The 20961-nt window shown below is 48.6% G+C and overlaps 1 protein-coding gene across 3 annotated transcripts in view; it reads right to left on the reverse strand.

Moving 5' to 3' along the window:
• Positions 1-5180: 5180 nt before the first annotated feature.
• Positions 5181-20961, reverse strand: part of FBXO34 (F-box protein 34) — an 82841-nt gene continuing 67060 nt past the window's right edge. For all 3 annotated transcript variants that reach the window (XM_077324017.1, XM_077324018.1, XM_077324019.1), the window contains 2 exons: positions 9786-10005; positions 5181-7946 (listed from right to left, as the gene is read on the reverse strand). In XM_077324017.1, coding sequence (XP_077180132.1) covers positions 5882-7946; positions 9786-9862 — 2142 coding nt within the window. In that variant the 5' untranslated portion in view covers positions 9863-10005 and the 3' untranslated portion in view covers positions 5181-5881. The remainder of the gene's footprint in view (positions 7947-9785; positions 10006-20961) is intronic.

The raw sequence follows: 20961 nt of genomic DNA on the forward strand, positions 1-20961 counted from the left end.
GGAAGGCTGAGTCAACCTTGAGCCGGCTGCTGGGATCGAACTCCCAACCTCATGGGCAGAGCTTTCAGACTGTATGTCTGCTGCCTTACCATTCTGCGCCACAAGAGGCTCTTTAACGCAGGAAAAATATGAAATACAAAAATGCAACCTTCCCTTGACTTCAGCCACATTCACATACCATAGCTGTTCTAGGTAGCTATACGGTTGCGATCTTCCATAGCTACAAATTCGTTGTACGGAACCCCAAGATCGTAACTCCTGGCACTCCCTCCCCGGCCTCAACCAAGCGCCTGGTGGAAGAGCAACGTCAGGGTTGCTGTGCAGGGGCACGCCCTTTGGCCGTCTCTTTCTTGAGTATCCCAGGCGACCGTGATCTTGTCAGATCTTGGAAGCTATGCCAGGTCTCCCTACTCAATACTCGCAGAGCCTGCATCTCCCCTTGGCCAGGTTGTCCCAATTTAGTTTGATCTCACCAAGCTTACCTCTGCAGGGGAGACCACCAAGGAAGGTCAGGGTTGCTATGCAGAGGCTGCGGCAATGGAAAATATCGTCTCTTCCCTTGACTATGATGGCCCAGTCTAGGTTCATCTCGGATCTCCGAAGCTAAGCAATGTCAGCTCAGGTTAGTCCTTGGAGGGGATACCACCAAGGGTCGCTCCACAGAGGGAGCCAATGGCAAACCACCTCTGTTCGTCTTGTTACAGAATCATAGAGTTGGAAGGGGCCATACAGGCCATAGAATCATAGAGTTGGAAGGGGCCATACAGGCCATAGAATCATAGAACCATAGAGTTGGAATGGGCCATACAGGCCATAGAATCATAGAACCATAGAGTTGGAAGGGGCCATACAGGCCATAGAATCATAGAACCATAGAATTGGAAGGAGCCATACAGGCCATAGAATCACAGAATCATAGAGTTGGAAGGGGCCATACAGGCCATAGAATCATAGAACCATAGAGTTGGAAGGGGCCATACAGGCCATAGAATCATAGAACCATAGAGTTGGAAGGGGCCATACAGGCCATAGAATCATAGAACCATAGAGTTCGAAGGGGCCATACAGGCCATAGAATCACAGAATCATAGAGTTTGAAGGGGCCATACAGGCCATCTTGTTCCTTGACCACGGGGGCCCAGGCTAGCTAGAGCCCCGCTCTCGAAAGCTAAGCTGGGTTAATACTTGGGTGGGAGGCCGCCAAGGTAAGCCCAGGGCCAATCACAGCATTCAGTCCAGCCTACCTCATGTGGCAAGGAAACTGCATGAGCCACACTAGATCCCTACTGGGCAGAATAGCAGGCTAGACATGGAACAAACATTTAAGAGTTCCTAGAAGCCAGGCAGCACTTCTCAGGTGCTGGTGTGCTCCAAAGACTACCTGAGTCGATGCCTCACATATTAGAGGTCTTTACAGTCCTGGCCCTGACTTGGTGGAATGAGCTCCAGGAAGAGCTGAGGGCCTGGATGGAGCTGTCGCAGTTCCACAGGGCCTATAAGACGGAGCTCTTCCGCCAGGCATTGGGTTGAGGCGAAGCTGTGGAAGATCTCGGGTCCCTCGTTGCCATGCCCCAGAATATCAAGGGCCAGAGGTGTGCCTTTTGAATAGCTTCCGGAAGCCCATGGGCAGTGAGTATATGGGGAGCCATTCTGGACTGGTAGACAGCGAGGGGGTTGTAGCAGGGGTTTATGCTGACAAGGGATTGTATTTTATTGGGGATTCTACCGTAAGCCACTATGAGCCGGCTTGGTCTGGGAGTGGCAGATGAGAAATCAAAGAATCACAAAATCACAGAATCATGGAGTGGGAAGGGGCCATACAGGCCATCTAGTCCAACCCCCTGCTCAACGCAGGATCAGCCCCAAACATCCTAAAACATCCAGGAAAAGTGTGCATCCAACCTTTGCTTGAAGACTGTCAGTGAGGGGGAGCTCACCACCTCCTTAGGCAGCCTATTCCACTGCTGAACTACTCTGACTGTGAAAATTTTTTCCTGATATCTAGCCTATATCATTGTACTTGAAGTTTAAACCCATTACTGCGTGTCCTCTCCTCTGCAGCCAACGGGAACAGCATCCTGCCCTCCTCCAAGTGACAACCTTTCAAATACTTAAAGAGGGCTATCATGTCCCCTCTCAACCTCCTTTTCACCAGGCTGAACATTCCCAAGTCCTTAATCCTATCTTCATAGGGCTTGGTCCCTATCAAATCAAATAAGATGGTTTTGATACCCCACTTTTCACTGCTCAAAAGAGTCTCAAAGCAGCTTACCCCTGGCCTGACCCAGCTGGGCTCTTCTGATTTTCTTATGAAGGTCTCAGCCTCTCTGCCCTGTTGGCCCAACAGCGCAACTGGTTGGTCACTGTGACCGTTTCTGCATTAGGAGACGTACCTTCTTTTAGCTTCGCTTTGGATTTCCTTCGGATGCTGCGCGTCATCTCTAGCCTTTCCGCATTTGGGCTTTCCTCCGCTCATTTATCAGACTCAAATTCGTGATGTGTTTTCCTCGCTGAGCCGAAAGGAGGCATCCCTTCCTGTTTCCCAAAAATATGGGGGATTTTTGCACAATGGTGCCTACCTGTGCCTTTATTGTCGTTGTCACTGTACCATGAATAAATGTATACCCACCATGTTTTATGTAAACCGCCCTGAGCCTCACTGGAGGGCGGCATAGAAGTATCATTAAATAAACAAATAAATGATCCCAGCCATTCTGCGCCCTTGATCGCCTACCCCCATTTCCCTCACAGTGTCCCGGATGTAAAATAATAATTTAAAAAAACCTGGGTTGTAATGTTATAACACTGCTGTGGAAGACTGCAAGATTCCTTTAAAAAACCCTTAAAAAACCCCTTAGAAACAGTACTGTAACACAATCATCTCTTAAAAAAACAAACAAAAATCAGAATTTTTGGAATGGGGGAGGGAGGGAGGGAAGGGAGGGAGGGAAGCTGGCAACAAGGACAGGGGCATTCCCAAACTATCCAAAATGGTGGGGGGAAAACTCTAATGCCCTCATATCCACATTGGGCAGCTGCAAAATAGACCCCATTTTGAAAATTGAGAACGTTTGCTTGGGCCTCCTTTGCTGTGGGGCAAGCAAGGAGGCAATTCAGGTATGCGCCCCAAAGAGTTGAGTTGCAGTGCGGAAACGGACGAAAAACGCGACCCTCTAAAAATGCAAAACTGAATGATATCCCTAGTTCGGAAACAGTCTGTGTGATGGAAAACTGCAAAGGGGAGAAAAACTTGAAAGGCCAAGAGCTTAAAAACCAAACTGAAAAATGAATTTATCTCTGGAATCTGATTGGATTCAGGGCGTCTATTCAGGGCGTGAGCTTCTGAGTGCAAGCACTCTTAATGATCTAGAACAGGGGTAGTCAAACTGCGGCCCTCCAGATGTCCATGGACTACAATTCCCAGGAGCCCCTGCCAGCATTTGCTGGCAGGGGGCTCTTGGGAATTGTAGTCCATGGACATCTGGAGGGCTGCAGTTTGACTACCCCTGATCTAGAAGATCTAGAATGGGGATCGTCGAAACCCCGGTCTGCGACCTGGTACTGGGCCGTGAAGGCCTCGGTAGCGGGCCGCCAGTGGCCACGCCTGCCTCTTCCCCCCAGCGAGAAACTCACTAGGCCACGACAGGAGCGGCCACCAAATCGTCTGCTTTGCTCACGGCCCGGCTAGCTTCTTGCTGCTACAGGGGGGGGAAGAGGCAGGCACGGCCGCCGACAGGCACAAACACGCATGTGCAGAGCTGCCACACATGCACGTTAGCGCCCCCGGTGGTGAAAACTTGCATGTGTGGCAGCTCTGCGTATGCACGTTTTCACCACCAGGGGGTGCTAACGCTCGTGTGCGGTGCCTGGGCCACCGGCTCTTCCCTACCCCCGGAGGCGGTCCCCAACCATCTAAAGCTTGGGGACCGCTGATCTAGAAGATCATAGTCTGAGGAAAGCTCCCGCCATGAATAAATCTTTGTGGTCTTCAAAGTGCTGCTGGACTCTGATTTTATTGTTCTACTTCAGACCAACTCATTTGAATCTATCTCTGGAATCTGTTAACCCTTTTCATGATGCTGTATGTTAATTTACCCTCACGCTTCCCTATAAGTATGAACCGATTACTTCCTCTCCATCATATTGTATCTGAGCATGCACACAAGTGAGCATGCACACAAAAACTCATACCTGGAATAAAAAAAATGTTGGTCTCAACATGGACTCTAAATTCGTTCTGCTGCTTCAGACCAACATGGTTGCCCACCTGAATCTAACTGAAAAATGGTGAGGCCCCTAACGGGGCGACGTCTGTATAATATGAATAATTATAAAAATGTTTATTTTGCACATTAAAAACATCTACACAAAGCCCATAGGCTATTCTTAGGAAAAGATCATATGCACAGGGCTAGTCTACCTGTGGTCCTCCAGATGTCCATGGACTACAATTCCCATGAGCCCCTGCCAGGGTTTGCTGGCAGGGGCTCATGGGAATTGTAGTTCATGAACATCTGGAGGACCACAGGTTGACTACCCCTGGTAAACTTTATAGCAAATGTGTTTCGACCCAAACTCATTCTTGACCATTATGTGAGACAGGATGCTAGACTAGATGGGCTATCACTGTTCTGAACCTGCTAGATCAGTATTTTGCCCAATTCCCCTTCCTCACTGCAACCCCATCCCCAAATTGTGTCCCCAATGGTTTCATGACCTCCCGGGAAATGTTTAACAAGCTTCTGGATACAAAAGCTCCACAGCTCTTCCCTAAAATGAGGTTTTCTATTAGATTCGATATTTTTCTCTGCCCCTGACTTTCTCCCAAAGTGGGGCCCATCCCCCTCCTTGCCTCCATTGTCTCCTCCCCACAACCCTGTGAGGTAGACTAGACTGAGAGTGCATGACCATCCCAAGGTCAACCAGAGAGAATCATAGAATCATAGAATTGGAAGGGGCCATAAAGGCCATCTAGTCCAACCCCATGCTCAACGCAGGATCAGCCCTAAGCATCCTAAACCTTCAAATCCCACTCAGTTTACAAACCTGAGTGGGATTTGAAGCAGACTTTCTCCAGATCCGACCTCTTCACCACTGTCCACCTAACCCCGGCTCTCTATCTGCATTTGATCTGCCCGAAATTTTACGGGATTGAGGAGGAGCAGAGACGACACACAGAGTAAAGGCAGATTTAGAATGCACATTTTATTTAAGTAAAAAAAAAAAGGAAAACCAGATAAGGGGGGCAGTCAACTAGAGCTTTTCTCGACCTTCCTTCTAAACCACGACATTTTTTCAGTCTTTTGCTGCCCCTCCTAAGATATAACAAAGATTTGTTCTAGGCTAGTTTTTACGGTCGTCCAGTTTAAACCATCTCTTTGAAGATTCACCTTTTACCTATTTAGAGTTTCTTTTTCCAGAAACATTTTTTTTAATATATATATTTTTATATATAATATGTATATATTATACAGGATATACAGATTTCCAAGAAACAAGACCACTTTTTAAAAACACGGCGGGGGGTTGGGGGGGGGATGGGGACTGAGTAGCCGCAACACTCTCCCTCGCTGCGTTGTAGCGATCCGGGGTGGGGGAACGTCGGTCAACCAGCTGCTGAGAAGACAACTCTCACAGACAAAAAGGGATTTCTGGATCATTATTTACACAGGTGGGCCGGGTAGGCGGGGGCTCTCTCTTCTCAAAAAAAAAAGGCTCTTGTGATTTAAAGTATGTGCAGTTTCAAAGCCCTGTGGAAGGGAGAGGGGGGACGGGAGGGGGAGAAAAACCACCCACAAACTATGTACAGCGTAAACAGCACAAGGCACGGAAGCCACCCGTGCAGGGATGGGGGCCTCCCCAGGAAGCCGCGGGATCCGGGCTAACACTCCTCTTCCGTCTCCCGCGGCTTCTTGTGAATCGCGCGGTTAAAGCTGTGGCAGGCCGGGACCCAGTGATTGTCGTGGAGGCCCAGTTTGCACCCGGGGACGTTTTTCTGGGCCCGGTGGCAGCACATCCAGTAGCCGGGCCCGTAGGGGAGGGCTTGGCAATAGGGCTTGGGGTGCCACCGGCAGAGCGAGACGTCCCCCTTAACGTACTTCTTCTTGCACTGCTTGCAAGGGTCCTCTCGGTAGCGGGGGTCACGCACCCAGCGGGAATCCGCCGGCCGGATGTTGTAGTACTCGATGACGAATTTGAAGTACCCGCAGGTGCATTTGAGGGCAACCAGGCTCCGGGTGGGCAGCAGGCCGAAGATCTTCACGAGGACGTGATGGGGCAGGAAGATCAGGTACTGCTGGGGTTCCAGAAGCTGTTGGATCTTGAAGCGGGTCTCCAAGAAGTCGTGAGACCTCTGCCGCTTCAAGTGACAGGAGTCAGGGCTTTGCGGAATACCTTCCGCGGGCGACTCCGCGGGCTCCCCTGAGATGGCGCCAATTGCGTGTCGGTCTTTCTTCCCGCCAGCATCTGCTCGAAGTTCTTCCGCGGTAGCATCCCCTGTGTGGAGGTGCGTACGGCAATTTTCACGCTCGGACAATAACAGGAACAACCTCCCCGGGAGAGAATCTTCCGCAAAGGTCAAGTCAGAAGGGTGCGCTTTTCGACACAGTTTATCCGTCTTTATGACGGAGATGCTGATGCTTAAGGACTCTTTTGTCCTTTGATTGGATTTTGGATTAGGAATGTCTCCGGGTCCTTTAGGGGTAGAGTCGACAGCTGCCTTTTCCCTGCGTAAGGAATGTGGGCAAGCCCGAGCAGCTTCCAGATATGCAGAAGGGAGGGGCGGAATGACCGTAGAAGGGCTTGAAGCTCCCGGAGCACGCCTAGAACTGGAGTTCTCCACAAACGACAGCGACTGGCCACCGGGCGGAACTTCCCAGAAATTGTCTCCCTCTGTAGAGCCGTGCTTTGATCTCCACCTGTCATCGCCCCTGCCCCTATCTTCCGGATTAAGAGCGCCAGGAGGCTCCTTGCTGGCTTCCGTCTCCGCTGGCGTTCCGCTGGCCAGCAGCACCCGCCCGACGTTCCGCCGGAAGCTGTTGTTCCGCGAGAGGCTTCCCGCCTCCCGTTCGCTTTGCCGCCTCAGGCACTCCGATTCCAGCTTGGCTACCATGTCCAACACGCGCACGGGCTCGGCCGGCTGCTCTCCATCGGTGCTCGCCCCGCAGGTTGCCTTTTCGGCAGGAGGCTCGTAGACCCCTAAATCAGGAAAGGGGGCGGGTGCGGGCGGGGTGACTTTGGCCTGCCCGGCACACCTGGTGACGGTCGGGAGGCTGGAGCAGGTCTTGGTGCAGTCGGCCACTAAAACACTTGCTCGTTGTTCCAGGAAAGCGACCATCTCGATCACAGATAGGGGCCTCCCGGGAAATCCCCCCTCCCCACCGTCACTCCCGTGATGGACAGAGCAGGCGAGCGGCTCTTGCTGGTGGGCCCTCTCGCTGGACTCTCGCGTCCTTTCCAGGTGGATCTTGGCCCTCCTGAGGTCCAGGGACTTTTTCCTCCGCTTGGTCGCCCGCCCGTCGATATCCCAAGTGCTTTTGTTCTTCATGGAGGATAGCCGGTGGTCACCGCACTGCTGGGCCGCGAAGAAGGCGATCTTCTCCTTGGTGTTCCCCGGTTTCACGACTGCCCAGATGTCCAGCAGCGGCTCTCCGTCCTCCCCCTGGTGGATGGTGGCGGGCAGAGCGCTCCGCTTCTCCTTCCCGCTCCGCCCTTCGGCGTGAACTCGGCCGGGGCTCCTGCCGCAGAGCGCGTGGGCGGAGACATTCCCCAGGGGCTTGCGGAGAGGGGGGCTGGCTAAGAGGGAGGCCTTGGGGCTGCTGCGCTTGTCCTCATTCGCCAGTCGTGGTTGGCTGACGGGGGGGCTTCGTGGGGGGTCCAGGCTGATTTCGAGAGGACGCTCTTTCTTCTGAAGCTTGAGATATGGCTTTAAGTGCATGCCAGAAATTCTAGGAAAGACAACGAGAGAGGGATTTATTTATATGCAACCCAGCCACCCCGCTTTTTTATTTATACCTTCAGATTTTACCCCACCACTCCCAGCCAAAGGACATTGGTGAAAAAGGAATCCTATTTATTTTTATTCTGTTCATCAGATTTATGCGCTGTTCCCTCTCCCCTCGAATGGGCCCCGGGGGGGCTAACAGGGTCTAAAATAAAAACAATGCAAAAAAGACAACGGATATGTTTTAAAGATGTAATTCATATATATGTTTTATTGATTGATATTCTTATTTTACAGGTTGGGATCGACTGTTTTAAACCATGTTGTTGCCTGCCCTGCCAACGGATCAGGGATCAGAAGAATACAGATATAAGGAGAAAGCAAAATAGTGGCAAATTAGCAAACAGCATCACAACAGGATGTCGTGGTGGTGTTTACTGATTTGCCACTAATTTAGTTTCTCCTTATATCTGTACACTTCTGATCCCCGTTCCATTGTCTGAGGACAGGTGTGTCTGCGCACGAATGCTCAGGCCTTGAATAAATCTTTGTTGGTCTTAAGGTGCCCCCGGAGTAAAATTTGGTTGTTCTGCTTCAGACCAACCCAGCAACCTATACTAGAAATAATACTTTATAGTAACGTCTTAGTTAAGACTCCACGAAAAAAAGGGACGGTTCAAAATTATTGTAACAGAAAACAGAACCTATCCCGGGCTATATTAAACAATTTCCGAATAAATACAAATAAACGTTTCTTATCTCTTCTTTTATATATTTATGCATATAAGCACAACCAGAACGGCTTCTAGATTGAACCGTTTTCAATTGTGTTTTCCTCAGTGGTTGTCCTTCTTTAAATTATATATATGTGGCCTTTGGCTCCCAAGTTTGGGGAGGTCTATTCAAAATACTCATCCCGGGGACAACCACTGAGGAAAACACAATTGAAAACGGTTCAATCTAGAGGCCGTTCTGGTTGTGCTTATATGCATAAATATATAAAAGAAGAGATAAGAAACGTTTATTTGTATTTTTAGTTAAGACTCCAGCAAAAATAGTTGTTATATCTGAATCTCCATCAGAGAGTGAGAGTGCAGGGTCAAAGGCTTGTTAACACTTATTTCGGGATGGGTGGTGAATTTCCCCCAGGCCAGGCTGAATTCTGGAGATTTGGGGGGGGGGGGGATCACAGGCATGGAATTGGCGCCACAGTGGGTGGGGAGGTAGTTGTGAGTGTCCTGCATAGCGCAGGGGGTTGGACTAGATGACTCTGGAGGTCCCTCCCAACTCTATGGTTGGATGTTTCGGTGATTCTCAGTAGGGCAATAACACTTATCTCTCGGATAAGGGGCAATCTAACCAAGCATGTGAGATTGTCAGGACAGCCAGTGCCGCAGGGACAGAACCTTGCTTGATAGGGAATGGAAACCTTCCCTCGAGGGCCTTTAATGGAAAAGCATTCATCCAGGAGAAAATGGCTTATCGTATGTCCTGGTGACAAAATGGCAGTGCCAGGAGGCGGAGCCAGCCTTCCCTCACACAGCATGGACCCTTTTGTCCTGTGCTGGGAGCTGTTGCCGAAGCAAGATTTAAAAAAAAAATGTGCACAGCCAATCAAATCTCCAGGGGCCAATCAGAAGTCCTGCTGGGAAAAAGCCCTACCAGGCCCAACCCACTTTCTAAAAACAATGGTTGGGTGCCAGAAGAACGTGATGATGGGGGCTACAGTACCTCCATGCACCGCGTTGGAGACCCCTGCCCAAGACCCTTTAACCCGGGGGACCAGAGATGTTCAGTGTGCGCAGCAGCCCCCCCCTCGCCCCGCCCTGTGAACTTCACCTACCGCTTGACCTGTTGGAAGGCGGAGGAGGTGGAGTTCAGCAGTTCCCTGTGGAGGCCAGCTCGGCAGGAGCTCTTCATCCTCGGGCGCCCTCCTTCCCCCCTCCAGGCGCGGCAGGCAGGCCCCGTCACAGCCAGTCCATCACCCTCTGCCCAGCAGACCTCTGCCTCCGCTCCCCTCGCCCCACGCGGCGTCCGACTGGCTCTTTGGCACCTAAAAAACGCTGGAGGGTGCGGGGGAGACAGAAATCAGAGATGCTGTTAGTTAGGCAAAGAGCAAAAGAGGGGAAACAGACTCGGCCCAAAAGATTCCAAGCATGGCAAGAAAGTCGAGCGAAGAAATAGAAAATTAAATTTTAAGCATTAGATAGTGTGCAAACGGTTCACTGCCCCGAGATGTCATCGTGAGGGGCAGTATATTGAATGAATGAATGAATGAATGAATGAATGAATGAATGAATGAATGAATGAATGAATGAGTAGTCAAAAATACATTAAATCTGCAGCACACACACTCCAAGAGTATTATATCTTTTTCACGAGCAGGTGTTCTCTCCTACACTGTATGGTTAAAGCAGGCTTTCGCAGCCTGGGTTTCATGCAACCCTGGGGTTTCTTGATGACCCTGGAAGGCTTTCCCAAATGGGTGGGCGTGAATTGATTTTTAATACATTTTAAAATTTTGTTAAACACTTATCGGGTAGCATGGCCATGTGTAGTTTTCTTAATTTTTACCACTGCTGAGCCGTCCTAATTTGTTGTTGGGAAAGGCTGGTATATCAGCTCGATGTAGTAGTAGTAGTAGTAGTAGTAGTAGTAGTAGTAGTAGTAGTAGTAGTAGTAGTAGTAGTAGTAGTAGTAGTAGTAGTTGCTACTTAAATAATAATAAATAATAAATAATAAATAATAAATAATAAATAATAAATAATAAATAATAAATAATAAATAATAAATAATAAATAATAAATAATAAATAATAAATAATAAATAATAAATAATAAATAATAAATAATAAATAATAAATAATGTTGTTGTTGTTATGTGCGAAGTCGTGTCCGACCCATCGCGACCCCATGGACAATGATCCTCCAGGCCTTCCTGTCCTCTACCATTCCCCGGAGTCCATTTAAGTTTGCACCTACTGCTTCGGTGACTCCATCCAGCCACCTCATTCTCTGTCGTCCCCTTCTTCTTTTGCCCTCGATCGCTCCCAGCATTAGGCTCTTCTCCAGGGAGTCCTTCCTTCTCATGAGGTGGCCAAAATATTTGAGTTTCATCTTCAGGATCAGGCCTTCTAAAGAGCAGTCAGGGCTGATCTCCTCTAGGACTGACCGGTTTGTTCGCCTTGCAGTCCAAGGGACTCGCAAGAGTCTTCTCCAGCACCAGAGTTCAAAAGCCTCAATTCTTTGACGCTCGGCCTTCCTTATGGTCCAACTTTCGCAGCCATACATTGCAACTGGGAAGACCATAGCCTTGACTAAACGCACTTTTGTTGGCAGGGTGATGTCTCTGCTTTTTAGGATGCTGTCTAGATTTGCCATAGCTTTCCTCCCCAGGAGCAAGCGTCTTTTAATTTCTTTGCTGCAGTCCCCATCTGCAGTGATCTTGGAGCCCAGGAAAATAAAATCTGTCACTATCTCCATTTCTTCCCCTTCTATTTGCCAGGAATTGAGAGGGCCGGATGCCATGATCTTTGTTTTCTTGATGTTGAGTTTCAAGCCAACTTTCGCACTCTCCTCCTTCACCCGCATCAACAGGCTCTTTAGTTCCTCTTCACTTTCTGCCATTAGAGTGGTATCATCTGCATATCTGAGGTTGTTGATATTTCTCCCTGCAATCTTGATCCCAATTTGTGACTCCTCTAATCCCGCATTTCTCATGATGTGCTCTGCATACAAGTTAAATAGGCAAGGCGACAGTATACAGCCTTGCCGAACTCCTTTCTCAATTTTGAACCAGTCAGTGATTCCATGTTCAGTTCTCACTGTTGCTTCTTGACCTGCATATAAATTTCTCAAGAGACAAATAAGATGCTCTGGTATTCCCATCTCTTTAAGAACTTGCCACAATTTGTTGTGCTCCACACAATCAAAGGCTTTAGCATAGTCAATGAAGCAGAAGTAGACGTTCTTCTGGTACTCCCTAGCTTTCTCCATGATCCAGCGTATGTTGGCAATTTGATCTCTAGTTCCTCTGCCTCTTCGAAATCCTGCCTGTACTTCTGGAAGTTCTCGGTCCACATATTGCTGGAGCCTAGCTTGTAGGATTTTGAGCATAACTTTGCTAGCATGAGAAATTAGTGCAATGGTGCGGTAGTTTGAACATTCTTTGGCATTGCCCTTCTTTGGGATTGGAATGTAAACTGACCTTTTCCAATCCTGTGGCCATTGTTGAGTTTTCCAAATTTGCTGGCATATTGAGTGTAGCACTTTTACTGCATCGTCCTTTAAGATTTTGAATAGTTCAACTGGAATGCTGTCACTACCACTAGCTTTATTGTTGCTCAGACTTCCTAAGGCCCATTTGACTTCACATTCCAGGATGTCTGGCTCCAGGTCAGTAACTACCCCATTGTGGTCATCAGGGATGTTAAGCTCGCTCTTGTATAGTTCTTCTGTATAATTTTGCCACCTTTGTTTAATCTCTTCTGCTTCTGTGAGGTCCCTACCATTTTGGTCCCTTATCATACCCATCTTTGCATGAAACGTTCTCTTCATATCTCCAATTTTCTTGAAAAGATCTCTGGTCCTCCCGATTCTATTGTTTTCTTCTATTTGTTTGCACTGTTCATTTAAGAAGGCATTCTTATCTCTTCTAGCTTTTCTCTGGAATTCTGCATTCATTTGGGTGTATCTTTCTCTTTCTCCCTTGCCTTTCACTTCCCTTCTCTCCTTAGCTATTTGTAAAGCTTCCTCAGACAGCCATTTTGATTTCTTGCATTTCTTTTTCTTTGGGATGGTTTTAGTTGCTACCTCTTGTACAATGTTGCGAACCTCCGTCCATAGTTCTTCAGGCACTCTGTCTATCAGATCTAATTCCTTAAATCTATTTGTCACCTCCACTGTGTATTCGTCGGGGATATGATTTAGTTCATACCTGAGTGGCCTAGTGCTTTTCCCTACTTTCTTCAATTTAAGCCTAAATTTTGCAACAAGAAGCTCATGATCTGAACCACAATCAGCTCCTGGTCTTGTTTTTATTGACTGGATAGAACTTTTCCATCTTTGGCTGCAGAGCACATAGTCAATCTGATTTCTGTGTTGACCGTCTGGTGATGTCCATGTGTAGAGTCGTCTCTTGGGTTGCTGGAAACGAGTGTTTGCTATGACCATTGTATTCTCTTGACAAAATTCTACCAGCCTGTGCCCTGCTTCATTTTGTACTCCAAGGCCAAACTTGCCAGTTATCCCGGTTATCTTTTGGCTTCCTACTTTAGCATTCCAATCCCCCATGATGATAAGCACATCATTTTTGGGCGTTGCTTCTAGAAGGTGTTGTAGGGCTTCATAGAACTGATCAACTTCATCCTCTTCAGCAGCAGTGGTTGGGGCGTAGACCTGGATCACTGTGATGTTGAATGGTTTGCCTTGGATTCGAACTGAGATCATTCTGTCATTTTGGGGATTGTATCCCAAGACTGCTTTTCCTACTCTCTTATTGATTATGAAGGCTACTCCATTTCTTCTGCGAGATTCTTGTCCACAGTAGTATACCTGATGGTCATCTGAATTAAATTCACCCATTCCTGTCCATTTTAGTTCACTGATTCCTAAAATGTCGATGTTCAGTCTTCTCATTTCTTGTTTAACCACGTCCAGCTTGCCTTGATTCATGGATCTGACGTTCCAGGTTCCTATGGAATAAAAATCTTTACAGCATCGGACTGTCTTTTCGCCACCAGTTACTTCCACAACTGAGCGTCCTTTCGGCTTTAGCCCAGCCGCTTCATTCATTCTGGCGCTACTCGTACTAGCCGTCTGCTCATCCCCAGTAGCATATTGGACACCTTCCGACCTGAGGGGCTCATCTTCCGGCGTCATATCGTTATGCCTATTGGAACTGTCCATAGAGTTTTCATGGCAAAGATACTGGAGTGGTTTGCCATTTCCTTCTCCAGTGGATCACCTTTTGTCAGAGCTCTCAGCTATGACCTGTCCGTCTTGGGTGGCCCTGCACGGTATAGCTCATAGCTTCACTGAACTACGCAAGCCCCCTTGCCACAACAAGGCAGCGATCCTTGAAGGGGGAATAAATAATAAATAATAAATAATAAATAATAAATAATAAATAATAAATAATAAATAATAAATAATAAATAATAAATAATAAATAATAAATAATAAATAATAAATAATAAATAATAAATAATAAATAATAAATAATAAATAATAAATAATAAATAATAAATAATAAATAATAAATAATAAATAATAAATAATAAATAATAAATAATAAATAATAAATAATAAATAATAAATAATAAATTATTATTGTTGTTGTTGTTTAAAACCCAGGAGTGTTGGCTCAGTTTTATGGGCGATGAGGGACATCTTCTCCCCCCCTAACTCTCGCGCCACAATTCTTTGCCTCTCCTGAAAAAAGAACCCCAGAAGTGGGAGGTCAACAGCCAGGCCCGTACTAATAAAATCCCTCTTGTCTAACAACTGATCGGTATTTTGGTAGACAAAACACAATCTGCAGCTGATCCGGGAGGTTAATCAAAGGTGACTTTCTGGGGAGAAACCGGTCTGGCGGCCACGTGCTAGGCGAGGGAAGACAAATGGCTCTTTCCTGGCACAGAGATACGCATTTCAGTCCCCTGCTTGTGCTGGGAAAGGGCGCATGCACCGCACTGACTTCAGCTTCTTGGGTGGGGGGGTGGGGGGGAGCGGGAATGGCTGCTAACAAAGCATGCAGCCTGCCAGAGACTGCTGCTTTTTGGAAATGAGAATCCTGACGATAGGTGTGCACTTCCGCTCGGAGAAAACACACACGCTCGCCCATCTGCGCCGCAAAGATAACGCGTCCAAGCCCGCCGCTTATCTGTTTCCCTCAAATGTACGAGCATTTTCCACGGATACGGTCGTTGGGTTTGATCCGCCCGCTCTGCTCGACAAACAGACGCGTTCCTCTGGGGGGTAAGACCCAACGCACAGACAGTGGCACCCGGAAGGCTTCTGGTATTCGGCAAACATCATGGCGGCCGTGGGTAGCGGGTGCCGTTAAGTCTAATGTTCAAGCTTTGTTTCAGATTCTGTAATCCTTATCCAATTATATTACTTATCTGATGATGCCTCCTCCTACGGACAACATTGAATTATGCTGCGTAACCATCTACTTGAGTCCCAGTGAGAAAGGCCAACTTTAAACAGAGCGTCCAGGAGAAGGATCTGTCCAGCCGCTGCTTGGAGACCCCCAGTGAGGGGGAGCTCCCCACCTCCTTAGGCAGCCCCTTCCACTGCTGAACTAGACTCCTAGAATCCTAGAGTGGGAAGGGGCCATGCAGGCCATCTAGTCCCACCCCCTGCTCAGTGCAGGATCAGCCTCAAGCATCCAGGAGAAGGATCTGTCCAGCCGCTGCTTGAAGACGGCCAGTGAGGGGGAGCTCCCCACCTCCTTAGGCAGCCCCTTCCACTGCTGAACTAGACTCCTAGAATCCTAGAGTGGGAAGTGGCCATGAAGGCCATCTAGTCCCATCCCCGAGACCTGCCTTCTGCCCATCCTCTACAGCAGGGGTCGTCAACCTGTGGTCCTCCAGATGTCCATGGACTACAGTTCCCATGTATTTTCTGGCAGGGGCTCATGGGAATTGTAGTCCATGGACATCTGGAGGACCACAGGTTGACGACCCCTGCTCTACAGAACCGACTGAGTTGGCTTCCCCTGCTAAAAGCCCCAGTGTACATCCTCACTATAGCCAGCCCCAGCATCAAAGGGCAAAGCGGCAAATTCCGCCTTCTCGGCAGCAGGAGGAAGTGGAAGCCCCTTGGCCTCCCCTGCCAAGCTCTTCCTTCGAGCTCTGCCTTTCTACAGCGGTCCTGGAGCCCTTGGCCAGACTTCGGGAGAAGCAAAGAGACCCACAGTCTCTAGGGGAGTAGGCACGTGTTGAAGCGCATGAGCGCAGCTGTCGGGCTGATCTTTCGAGTCAGCGACGCGCCGAAGGAAGGCATCCTCTCTGCTCAGCTGGGGTGCGGAAGCCCAGCTTTTGATGAATCCCTTTCAAGGCTCTAGCTTGCAAGGTGGTGGAGAAAAAGCCATCAGAAGGAAGCCGAGTTCAGGCAGACTTCTAGGAGGTGGAGGAAAGGTAGAAACAGACTGAGACGGGCAGCCGTGTTAAGCCTGTCCGTAGCAGAAGAAAAAGGCAACTAAATGGGTCGTCCTCTGCAGATCGTCCCCTGCGACTTGGGTCATCATCGCATCTGTATAACCTCCAAGGCCGGATTTTCCTATAGGCTAACTAGGCTTCAGCCTAGGGCCTCAAGATCAAGAGGGGCCTATATTCAAATTGTTAGCAAAATTAAAATTACACTATTAAATTACACAAAATTAAAATTACACCAATCACAACATGTTTCATTTAACATATTTATACATATCACAGTAATGATGTATTTTATTATCTCTCATGCCATTTACAAACTTAAAAATGGGAGGTGAAAGGGCCACATAAGTGGAATAGCCTAGGGCCCCTTTTCGTGTAAATCCAGCCCTGATAACCTCATATGTGCATCTAATCATATGTGAATCATAGAATCATAAAGGTAAAAGGTGAAGGTATCCCCTGTGCTAGCACTGAGTCATGTCTGACCCTTGGGGTGACGCCCTCCAGCGTTTTCATGGCAGACTCAATACGGGGTGGTTTGCCAGTGCCTTCCCCAGTCATTACCATTTTACCCCCCAGCAAGCTGGGTACTCATTTTACCGACCTCGGAAGGATGGAAGGCTGAGTCAACCTTGAGCCGGCTGCTGGGATTGAACTCCCAAGCTCATGGGCAGACAGCTTCAGACAGCATTTCTGCTGCCTTAAAACCCTGCGCCACAAGAGGCTCTTTGAATCACAGAATCATAGAGTTGGAAAGGGCCATACAGGCCATCTAGTCCAACCCCCTGCTCAACGCAGGATCAGCCCAAAGCATCCTAAAGCATCCAAGAAAAGTGTGTATCCAGCCTTTGCTTGAAGACTGCCAGTGAGGGGGAGCTCACCACCTCCTTAGGCAGCCTAATCCACTGCTGATGTACTCTGACTGTGAAAATTTCTTTCCTGATATCTAGCCTTTTTGTGCATTTTGAATTTGCCACATATTACATATGGCATTGTTACCCTGGATTTTCGTGTGCGTGTGTTTCCAGTGCGAAAATTCTACAAACGTGTCGATTTACTGATTGGGTTTTCATACCGCCCTTCCAAAAGGCTGGGCGGTTGACGTCACAACACGTAGAATCGACAAGACGCCTTAAATGAAACATCATCCTCAATTTAGCACAGAAAGTCTCCAGTGGTTAAAAATTTGGGGCATCACGGGACCTTTCACTCTAGGTCAGGGGTAGTCAAACTGCGGCCCTCCAGATGTCCATGGACTACAATTCCCAGGAGCCCCTGCCAGCGAATGCTGGCAGGGGCTCCTGGGAATTGTAGTCCATGGACATCTGGAGGGCCGCAGTTTGACTACCCCTGCTCTAGGTCATGACGGTTTCTACCCACTTTAGCCACCGTTCGCAAGCAGATCTGGCCATTTTTGCAGAGTGCACTGAACATGGCTCTAAAGCATTTTGCATGCGTGAAAAGGCCATCTAGCTATGCGTGCCTTTCATTTTGCTTCCGCTTTGGAGTGGTCACTCCTGTGCCGTTCCTTGTCTGCTTTTTTACTCAGACCTCTCTCCCCTTTTCTGTTTCTGGCTTTACTGAAGCTGCACACTGAGGCCAATATTGGCTACCCTGACTGATGGCAGCTGTCCGGGGTCTCAGGCAGAGGTCTTTCCCGTCCCCTCCTGCCTGCTCCTTTTCGCTGGAGATGCTGGGGATTGAACCTGGGACCTTCCACATGCCAAGCAGAGGCTCTGCCACTGAGCCATGGCCCCTCCCTAATATATATAAACACAGGAAGCTTCTTATACTAAGCCAGATCATTGGTCTATCCAGGTCAGTCTTTCCCATCCCCTCCTGCCTGGTCTTTTCAACTGGAGATGCCGGGGATTGAACCGGGGACCTTCTGCGTGTCAAGCAGAAGCTCTTCCACTGAGCCATGGCCCCACCTAACATGAACCTTCTTTATACTGAATCAGGTCCATCATCCTGGATTGCCTACTCAGACAGGACTGCCAGTGTCTTTCCAGAATCTCAGACAAAGGTCTTTCACATCTGATAATGGCTGGTCCTTTTCACTGGAGATGGTTGGGATTGAACCTGGGACCTTCTGCCTGCCAAACAAAGGCTCTTCCACTGAGCCAGAACCCCTCCCTGATAAATATGAACACAGGAAGCTGCTTCTACTAAGTGAGATAATTGATATATGAAGGTCAGTCTTTCCCATCCCCTCCTGCCTGGTCCTTTGAACTGGAGATGCCGGGGATTGAACCTGGGACCTTCTGCCTGCCAAACAAAGGCTCTTCCACTGAGCCAGAACCCCTCCCTAATAAATATGAACACAGGAAGCTGCTTGTACCAAGTCAGATCGTTGGTCTATCCAGGCCGGTCCTTCCCATCCCCTCCCGCCTGGTCTTTTCAACTGGAGACGCCGGGGATTGAACCGGGGACCTTCTGCCTGCCAAGCAGAGGCTCTGCCACTGAGCCACAGCCTTATCCCGTGGCCTTTCTCCTCTACCCCTTTCCTGCCAATGAGGAAGAGGACTCACACCAACTTTACAAAGCTCCGTAAGGATCACAATAACACAGCTCGGTCCTCGGCAGAACTGCAGACGCAACAATTATAATATTAATATTTCTTTGACCGGGGTTACTTTACCGGGGCCGTACAATCTGACAAGTGTGTCTGCACAGGACAGCCCTGTGCTTGTTTCCGCGGTGAACTTACACAGACAGTTCCTGAAGCAACTTACAGGACTTAAAAGGAATCGAAGGTGCCGTTTACAATTTAAACACCTGTTTCTAGCAAAGCTGCCTCCCCAGATCAAAGGCATCCGAGGCCCTTGTAGTCCGCCAAGGGCTCGGATCCCGGCAGGCTACGGAGCAACCAGCCCGCGGCTGAACTGCGGCAGGATCCGTGCACGCCTGAGCCGTCCTGCCCTCCAATAGAATTGCTCCACTCCCAAGCTAGTTTGTCCTGACAGATGGAACTTGTAAGATTTTGGAGTCGAGCAGGGTCGGCCCTCTTGGAATTTGGGTGGGAGACCTCAAGGGAAGCCAGGTTGCTGCACAGGGGCAGGAGATGGCAAAACCACATCTGCTCCTGTCTCACAGGGAGGATATAAGTCGGATGGAACTCAAAGGCATTTTCCACTCCCTGCCCTGACCTGGATCGGCCAGGCTGGCCTGATCTCATTAAATTTTAGATGCTAAGCAAGAAGAAATTGCTTTTTTTAATGCCCTGCTTTTCACTACAACAGACACCCTGTGAGGTAGGTGGGGCTGAGAGAGCTCTAAGAGAATGGCTCTGCGGGAACAGAGCACGGGGACTAGCCAAAGGTCACCCAGCTGGCTGAATGGGGAGGAGTGGGGAAATCAAACCCGGCTCTTCGGATCGGAGCCCGCCATTCTTAACCGCTGCACCATGCAAGTTTGACTCTGATTAGTATGTTGATGGGAGACAAGCCTATAAAATCATACAATCATAGAGTTGGAAGGGATCTCCTGGGTCATCTAGTCCAGCCCCCTACACTGTGCAGGACACTCCCGACCCTCTCGCTCATCCACTGTCACCTGCCACCCCCTTGAGCCTTCACAGAATCAGCCTCTCCGTCAGATGGCTCTCAGTCAGATGCAAAAATCTTCAAAGAAGGAGAACCCATCACCTCCCAAGGAAGCCTGTTCCCCTGAGAAACCACTTTAACTGTCAGGAACTTCTTCCGGATATTGAGACGGAATTTCTTTTGTATTAATTTCATCCCACTTGATTTGGTCCATCCCTCCGGGGCAAGAGAGAACAACTCTGCTCCATCCTCTACATGGCAGCCTTTTAAACACTTGAAGATGGTGATCAGATCCCCTCTCAGTCATCTCCTCTCCAGGCTAAACAGACCAAGCTCCCCCAACCTTTCCACATACATCTTGGTCTCCAAACCCCTCACCATCTTTGTTGTCCTCCTCTGGACACGCTCCAGTTTCTCTACATCACACCCTGTCCCCTCCAGGTTAGAGGCTTCTTCTCTTAACCACGACACCACGCTGGCTCCTAGAAGTTTATTCCAAAAGTATCCATGCCATGTGGGAGACAGGAAGAGCACATGTTTTCTTTTAGGTCTCTCTCCTCACCCTGCCCCTCCTTCGAGATGCTCAGGGCAACATGGATGGCTCTCTCTTCCTCTCTTCTGTCCCCAGAGCAATTGCCAAGGAGGGCGAGAAGAACCAGAAATGTTTAATTCCCGCACGGCACGCTCAAACATCTGCTTATTTCCTCGTCGGTCGCTTTGTTTCCCTTTTTATTAGAACCATTTTTTAATTCTCTCCAGCACGTGCACATAACGCCAGTGAAAACTAATTAAAGGAACAGTCGGGTGAAGAGAAACAAATAAGAGGCTAGGAAAAATTTACTGGCGCTGAGCAACGTTAACTACAGGGCTTTGAACTCAGCTGACTCTTGCGGAAAACTAGTTGGTTGCGTAAAATGCTCTTTTTGCATAAAATTGTTCTGCCTACAACCGTGCAGAGTGAGAGAATCGCTTTGCTTGTGCACCTTTTGGATGTTATTTAATGTGGGGGCCAAGAACTAGTACAGCACTGGGGGAGAAAGGAAGTTAAAAAGGGGTCCGGATTATCACAGAATCATAGAGTTGGAAGGGGCCACACAGGCCATCTAGTCCAACCCCCTGCTCAACGCAGGATCAGCCCTAAGCATCCTAAAGCATCCAAGAAAAGTGTGTATCCAACCTTTGCTTGAAGACGGCCAGTGAGGGGGAGCTCCCCACCTTCTTAGGCAGCCTATTCCACTGCTCAACTACTCTGACTGTGAATAGACTTTCTCATCTTTATATAGAATAGACTTTCTCATCTTTTTTTACCATCG

This window comes from Paroedura picta, chromosome 2 (genome assembly GCF_049243985.1).
Source record: "Paroedura picta isolate Pp20150507F chromosome 2, Ppicta_v3.0, whole genome shotgun sequence".
NCBI lineage: Eukaryota > Metazoa > Chordata > Lepidosauria > Squamata > Gekkonidae > Paroedura > Paroedura picta.